The 8,224-nt window shown below is 33.6% G+C and overlaps 1 protein-coding gene across 8 annotated transcripts in view; it reads right to left on the bottom strand.

Annotated features, from left to right (window-relative positions):
* Nucleotides 1-787: 787 nt before the first annotated feature.
* KIAA0586 (KIAA0586 ortholog) overlaps nt 788-8,224 on the bottom strand; it is an 84,382-nt gene continuing 76,945 nt past the window's right edge. For 4 of the 8 annotated variants that reach the window (XM_025038762.1, XM_006920136.3, XM_015596059.2 and 1 more), the window contains one exon: nt 2,696-3,007. In XM_025038762.1, coding sequence (XP_024894530.1) covers nt 2,856-3,007 — 152 coding nt within the window. In that variant the 3' untranslated portion in view covers nt 2,696-2,855. Of the gene's footprint in view, nt 1,378-2,694; nt 3,008-8,224 lie in introns of those variants that run through there. The other 4 variants (XM_025038764.1, XM_025038763.1, XM_015596061.2 and 1 more) reach the window with 2 other exon arrangements.

Here is an 8,224-nt window from a genome sequence, read left to right on the forward strand (position 1 = left end):
CAAGAGAGGCAGATGGCCCAAAAGGGGAGAAAGACGAACCCTGACATGGCTGCCTGGTCCAGCTCCTAAGTATCCACACCACACTGTACAACCAATGTATCTCAGAGTTAGCTTCTGTTACACAGATACACCCCTGGATGTATGACAGAAAAGAATACTTCAGTAGGTTTCCTCTCAGTAACGTCACAGGAATCCTAAGGATTCTACTCTCCAAGTTACTCATCTATAAGAAAATGGTAACATCAGAGCATTTAAAAATAGTTTTTTAAATATATTTTTTAAAAATCTTAAAAAATATTTTCAACTTTAGAATTATTCTTGGATTGGGACAGTAATCCATCATGCACTAAGAAATGCTATTTTACTTATTTTTATAGAAAAAAATGTTTTGAGTTTTTAATAGAAAAACTATAATACTGATCTAAATATGGTTAGCATTTAAAAAAATTAAGAGACCATAAATATGCCAGTGAAAAGAAATATACTGAAGTAATTCTGAAAATAAAAACATTTATTCAAGATTTTCTTAATGTACAAATTTATTTGGGGATTTATACGGAAGGAGCATTGTGAATACCCGTTACCGTGGTGGTAAGGCGTCTAAGTCCAGCAATAGTAACAGCCTTGATCTTAATAGAGTCCACCTCTTGGTAGCATGTCTTATAAATAGTTCATTCCAGAAGTTGGAAATTATAAAATTAAATAAAAAATATTTTTAAAGCTTATTAACATCAAATATGCCATTTAATTTAGTTTTACATACCTAGTTTTATGCCAAAAGGATTGAAATGGTTGGCAGAGAAATATATACAGGAGTCACCCTGGCCAGAAATAATCCTATAAAACAAAATACTGATGAGCAAACACCAAAGATTTTTTTAAAGAAAAGTTCAAGTGCACAAGGAATGGAAAATCAAAGATTATATTTCTACCCTAAAGTTAGAAAAGGCAGGTTTTCTATGATTAGAGGGGAAAAAAGCTACCAATACCTTTAAAAAAAAATGCTTTCACTAAATAAAATCTTTCCCAAACTGAAAAAGGCTCAAAACTAGAAGCCTTCATCCTATCCAGAGACTTGTAGATGAACATCAAAAACAAATTATAATCCACAGAAGGCATTTTTCTTCGACTTATTTAATGGCAACTATGACAAACAGCCCTGTCCACAAGGCCTCAGCAAAGAAAAACAGGTTCTAAAGTGAAATCTAAAGCATTTCAGTAACCAAATATCAGGAAGAAAGAAGCCTGAGGAGCTGTGACACAGGAGGAAACACGTGGAAGGCTGACACACTTCTGAGTTGCTGGAGACTCTTGCAATTTCTATCTTCAGTGAGAAGAAATCCTCAAACTCTTCCTAAGTTCCAGAAGCAATGGGCCCTGTTAGAAGTTTAAAGAATTCTAAATGGCTCTTCAGTAATTCTCATCCTTGAGTGTATATTAAAATCATCTAAGAAGGTCTTTTTACTTTTTTAATATCAAGGCCCCAGATCAAGAAATCAAATTCCTGGGTACAGAAGCCAGACAATTTTAAAGTTCCCAAAGGTTCTAAAGTACAGCCGAGGCTGAGACTAAGTAACCCAGAAAAATGCTGAGAAAAGTCAAGGATGACTATAGTTACTGTGTGCTTCAACTTTAGTTGTGACAGAAACAATTTCCAAGGAGATAAATTTTTCTTTGCTAAAGCAAGGCTACCTTCATCAGGTGCCTACAACTCTAGAGGAAGAAGCTTAAATCCCTCAAGATAATGCCACCCACCACTTATTGAGCACTTATCTGGTGCCAGGCACTGTGCTGGGTATGACCCCAACACTATCAGTAATCCCCGCTGTCCTGCACACTAAGTATTAAACCCATTTACGCAAGCAGCTGTGAAGGGGGAGTTTATTTGCCCTTATTACAGAGCAAGCAGGTGAAGAAACTGAAATTTGCACCTACAGGTGTGTGATTACAAAACCATGCTTTATTTTCTTTTAATTTTATGTATTTATGCTTTGAAGGGTCATCCAGTCATGTTTCACAGTTTGTAAAAAATGAAGCTTTAGAATGTATACAGAAGGTATATCAAAAAATTACCCTCAATTTTTTCCTATCACAACTGTAGTTCAAATACACAACAGCTAGTCATCCTTGACTCCTATCACTTAGCCTCTATCACCTAGACACTCAATCGTCCCACCCCCAATACCAAGACAAAGTTATCAGTTTCTTGTTTATCTACCCAAAGATATTTAGTGCATACATAAGCAAATGTGCGTATGTAAACATGTGCGTGTGCACACCACATATTTGGATTCCTCTCCACTCATTTTAAAGAATGGTAGCATAATTCACACACTATTTTTCACTTTAACAATATATCTAGGAGATAATTCCATACCAACACAAACATTGTTGGATTCTTTTTTATACCACATTGTATTCCGTTGTACAGATACATCATCACTTTTGTAATCAGCCCCTTACTGATAGACATTAGATTGCTTCCAATTACTTACTGCTATAAAAAATTTGGAATGAATAACCTTGAGCAACATAATTTCATAACTATGTACAGGTAATTAACATCTATAGAATAAATTCTTAGATGTCAAAAGTCATATCCTTTCCACTATTCCATCCTGCTTCAAGAGTCTAGAAATAACTCATAGCCAGGCTCATGATGATTTACATTTAAATTATTTTATTTAAAAATTGTACCTAAATACCCAAATTAGGTTTTTCATTTTAATAAAAAATTAGAAATCATTTTTCAGAATATGCTCAAAGACCAAAACAGTCTGAGAGATGATTTTATGCCAGAGAAAAATGACTTCAAAACCAATGGCACAAAAATTGTACTGGCTCTCACTTTCCATTCAGAAGGTATCTGCTCCTGAGGACTCTGTGTCCCCCTGGATGGTGCTAATGCTCAGAGACTGAGAGCAGTCCTCCAGGTTCACTGAGGGTAGCGTCACAGACATCTTGGCAGGTGATGTCTGAGACGTGAAGAGTGGTACTGCTTTCCCACCTATAAAAAGAAGAAACTCAGTTAAACAAGTGTATCTTGAGTATTTATGTGCTTTAAATTTTACTAAGTAATATAGGGGATCAAAACAAGGATTGCATATGAGGTAATTTCTTTTTTCAAGGTGCTCAGAATTTGTCAGAGATAAAAATACACCCTTCCTCGTTTCCACTCCCACTCGTAGACAGAGACAACATTTGAAAAGTATATGTTTTGATCTGAATATGTTCATCCCAATTCATATGTTGAAATCCTAATGCCTGGTATAATGGTATAGATAGTGGGACCTCTGGAAGGTGCTTAGGTCATGAAGGTAGAGCCCTCATGAAAGAGATTAGTGCCTTTATAAAAGAGGCCCTAGCCCCTTCCACCATGTGAGGATGCAGTGGGAGGTGCTGGCTGTGAACCAGGAAGTGGGGCATTGATCCTGGACTTCTAGCCTCCAGAAATGTAAGAAATAAACTTTTTGTTGTTTATAAGCCACCCAGTCTATAATATTTTGTTATAGCAGCCTGAATGGACTGAGGCTGTATACAAGTGCCAAAAGTTGTGGTACAGATAAATGCTAGATAAGATCAGTATGGGAGGTAGTTTGGGATGAAGAATTCATTAATGTGTTTAAAAATCCAGAGTGAGGTGAGGGGGGAGGGGAAAAATTAATTAAATGCTAAATAAATAAATAAAATTTTTTTAAAAAAGAAGAGATTGGTATAAATTATCAGTAAATTAATTAAATATAAACTTTGGCAAAATAATAATAATAATAATAAATAAAATTTTTTAAAAACCCAGAGTGGACTAAATATATATATTTATCTGCATATACCTTAATTCATTCCTCTAAGTTTAAAGTATGCTACCTAAGAATATAAAGAATATCAACTTGGTATTATTTAAGACTACAAAAACAATCATTCCGTATTTCATGGATTTACTATATACACATAAGAATAATAAGCATCTTAAAAACAAATTATCGTAAACAATCTTAAAGACATCTGAGTCAAAAACCACAGTAACTTTTCTAAAACTCCTTTATATTTTTTAAGTAGTTTCCATGGTATTAAAGTATAATTTTCCATTAAATTTTTATAAAGGCCACAGTAAAAGTAGGTAGTTCTGAAGATTTCAATGATGACTAAATTACAGCTGCCCAAGATGATCAGAATACTTGTAAAAGGCAAATTCATTTTATATTAGGAAGTGTAACAAAAATTATTGTAATATCATACTGCTCTTTTTTGTTATCTGTACTGGTTTCTTTTTTTTAAATAAAAGAAGGAAGTGAAATAAGATTTGGCATCACTACAGCAACATCACAAACAGTAACACTACAGTACAATCCTTTAAGAAGAAAGCAATTCTTTGTCAATTTAAACAGAATAAGTATTTTAAATAGGAAAAAACTTTTTGAGATTTAGCTCTGTCTGGACATAATAAAAACTAAAATTAAGAAAAAATAAAAATTGCTTTGAAAAACATCTCTATTGGACATAAGCATTATTTAAAATATTCAGACATTTTACAAAGCCGTAATTCAGAGTATACAAAATAACCAAGAGAAGTATCCCAGATCAGTTTACCTCGTCAGCAAAGGAAAAACCACACAGGGTATAACTATGGCTGAGAGCAAAATTAATTTTCAAAATCCAGAGAAAGATCAATTAAATGTTACCTTCTCCCAATTATTAAGAAAAATTTTACTCCTTGACTTACAAAATTACAGATACTAGATACACTTCATTTCTGTGTTATCTAATTTCACAAAATTGCTTTATATGTACCTTCATTTTCTACACACATTAAATTACTGATTAAATTGTCAGTGATATTACAAGAGCTATAACTTTTTTAGGGGGATCTCAAAGAAGTTTCCAAATCTCAAGGACCATATTAAATCCAATTATTGTAAAGTTATGCTATTTCTTGTAGTTACCGCCTTATATTTATATAGTAATTAAAACTTTACAAAGATCTTTTCCTCATTTCATCTCATCCTAACAGTAATTCTAAGAGACAGACAAGGCAACTGAGGCACAGAGTTATTGAAGTTGGCTTTTCTGAAACCATACGCTTACTAACTAAACATCTATAAAGCCTACTGTGTATAGAGAACTAAGACGGTACCAAGATGATACACAGATGAAAAAGAAATAGTCCTCATTTTCAAAAAGTTCAAAATCTGATAACTGGAGATAAACGTACAGGAATTCTGAATTTAAATTAAGTGAAAGTAGCAGCTGAGCAGGAATTAAAAGATGTGGAAAGCAATGAAGAAAAAAAGAATAACAAAATAAAGTCAAGTAAAAGTGAGTATGTTAAAGGAATTCTGAGTATTTTGATATCAAAGTGTTGACTAGATAAGAGAAATAATAAGAAAGAAGGCCAAAAGGAAAGATCAGGGCCAACTTCTGTAAACAATAATGAGTCACAAAAAATTTTGAACATAGGAGTAATATGAGCAAATGTATTTCAAAAAAGAGAGTTCTAAGAGTTGTGTAGAAAATGAGAGAGAAGAGAGATCTGTGGAAATAGTCCATGCAAGTACTGATGATTCTTAGAGTGGAAATAGATTCAAGATATTTTGGAGGGAGACAGTACTTACGAAGAATTGAGTACGTCTCTGAAAAGACAAGTTTAGTTGATTGAGTAGGTAAGAAAATACTGGGATCAGTTACATACTTAGTGAATTTAAATGCCTGCAAGATGTATGAATGGACTTTTCCAGCAAGCAACCAGAATCAAAGATGCCAAAAATTGTAAAGCAGTTTTAGAAATACATAAATAGCAGTCATCTATGCAGATATAATAAGAACAATAAGAATAGTGATCAACTAGGGAGAGAAAACAGACTGAGAAGAGAAATGATGACAAAAATATGAGGAAGGACAAAGAAAGGTGAATAAAGAGAAAATAAAGGAAAACAAAAGGGAAGTGTCAGAGAGATAAGTAGGAAAAGACCCAGGAGTGAAGGGTCACACAAGATAAGAGATGGTTTTTAAAAAAGGAGTCTAGTATAATTCATCTAATTCAAAATTGGTAGAGTTAAGGCTACAACTCACTGTTCTTTGCCCTATACCAAATATCTTAATCACTCACCATAAAAAAATTATTACTTTTAAAGGTTGTTGAGGGAAATTCCATTTCAGTTGTGGTATGTAATGGCAGGGTGCAGCTAAGGAGAGGAGAAGTGATAAAGTTTCAAGCACAAGTCTCTATGCTAGGTCAAGGTCATGTCTAGGGTCAAAATGAGTGAGGTCTATTGTCCAGTCGCTTGGGAATGGCCCTATCCAAATGGTCTGTGTGAAGCTTCTGTGTGGGAAGGAGAATAAAGAGCAGGGTTGAGGGGGGGTGGAGGATGGGGGAAAGCATGGATCCTGGAGTAGGATAGAGCTGGGCAGCTGGGCTCATACATCTATTCACTCAGCAAATATTAACTGAGCACCTACAATGTGCCAGGCACTGTTCTACACTCCGGAGATTTCAGCAGTGAAGAAAACAAAGGCTCCATACTCACTGAAATAATATTCCAGTTGGGTATAGGGGCAAATGACAAACAAGAAAGGAAATAAACATAAAATATATCAGGAGGTAATAAGTATTATAGAGAAAAATAGGTAAGAGGTAAGAAGGATAGTGAGTGATAAGGCTTTGGGAAAGTTATGTAACTTCTCTAAACCCTAGTTTCCTCATCTATAGAATTAAGGTAAGAGAATACCTACCTCAGAAGGTTTTGTGAGGATTAAATGAGATAATGCATATAAAGAGTTTTGTATAGTGCTGACACATAGAAAGCACTCAAAATAGAGTAGCTCTTCATATTAGCTCTTTTACTTTTATGTAACTATTCTTGGGAAAGAAACTATCCCAAGAGGCAATGACCCTCAGGGTGGGCTGTAAAAGGTAGTCGACTTTAGAGAGAGGGATAAAAATGGTTCGCTGAAGTGCACTAAGAAAAAATCCCACAGCTCTAGAAGGCCTCTAAATAATTACAATAATTTTAATGCTAGTAATCGTGACATAAATGAGTTATGTCAATAAAATGCACTATTTTATCTAAAGATGTTTGTTAATGTACATTTGGGAAGACTTTACGAAGTATTCATTAACATAAGCTAATCAGTCATAGTTTTAACAACTTTGGAAGGGAAATTTTTAAGACTGGAAACATAAAAAAAGCATTATTTTGATTCCTGTTAACAGGCAAAAAGAGTAACATTCTATCCAGTTATGGTCCTCACAGACTTTAACTTTTTTAAAAGAAAAGATATCTTAACAAATCATCATTTAAGCGAACATAAATTTTATACCAATATTAGATAGTTTGTTTTTAAAGTTTAACTTTTTAAATGCCCACAGTCATGTTATTACTTTTATTACAATTATGATGTAATAATAAATGTCCACAGTCATGTTATTACTTTTATTACAATTATGATGTAATAATAAATGTCCACAGTCATGTTATTACTTTTATTACAATTATGATGTAATTGTTTCAACAGCTGTTTTCAGGTTTTTTTTTTTTTTAAGAGACTATTCCTTGATTCCATGAGTTTGCAGTACGTCATTTAACCTGGCATGCATTTAAGCTGGGGTGCCACTGAGTGAGATCATGCATCTGAAGCTTCCTAAGATTTATTTTAATATATTTTTATAGATATTTGAAGTTCAAAATTTTTTTGCCTTTAAAAATATTTAAAATTCACTAAGAAATTTTATGTTTTCTGTTCTTTGATACTGGATTTACAAGACAAAAGAACAGAAAAGCTGGAACAAGGATTTTTAATATCCATTTAAGATTTTGCCTATATCTTATATGTATATATTTTTAAATATACATAACTTTCTAAAGGTTTTTAGATTTAGATAATCCACTTCATCAGCAGGTTTTAGATTCTGACTCTACTCTTCAAACACTTGGTAGCCCATTTTTACATCTCTGTTATTTGCAAACTTAGAGAAATTCAAACAAAGCACTCTCTCCTAAAACAACATGAGACAAGCAATGAAAAGGAAAAGTTCCCTTGGTAGCTACATAGAAGAGTACAGTATCTCAAACTCCTCATTCAGAGTAACTGTACATGGCATAAGCCATCTATCTGAATGTGTTAAATATGTGCTCCACAGGGTCAGGGACTTTGTCTTATTTACTCTCACATTCTACAAAGTTATAGCATAATGCTAGGCACACAGAAGGCCTTGAAATGACTGCTGAAC

This window comes from Pteropus alecto, unplaced genomic scaffold, assembly GCF_000325575.1.
Source record: "Pteropus alecto unplaced genomic scaffold, ASM32557v1 scaffold86, whole genome shotgun sequence".
NCBI classification, from domain to species: domain Eukaryota; kingdom Metazoa; phylum Chordata; class Mammalia; order Chiroptera; family Pteropodidae; genus Pteropus; species Pteropus alecto.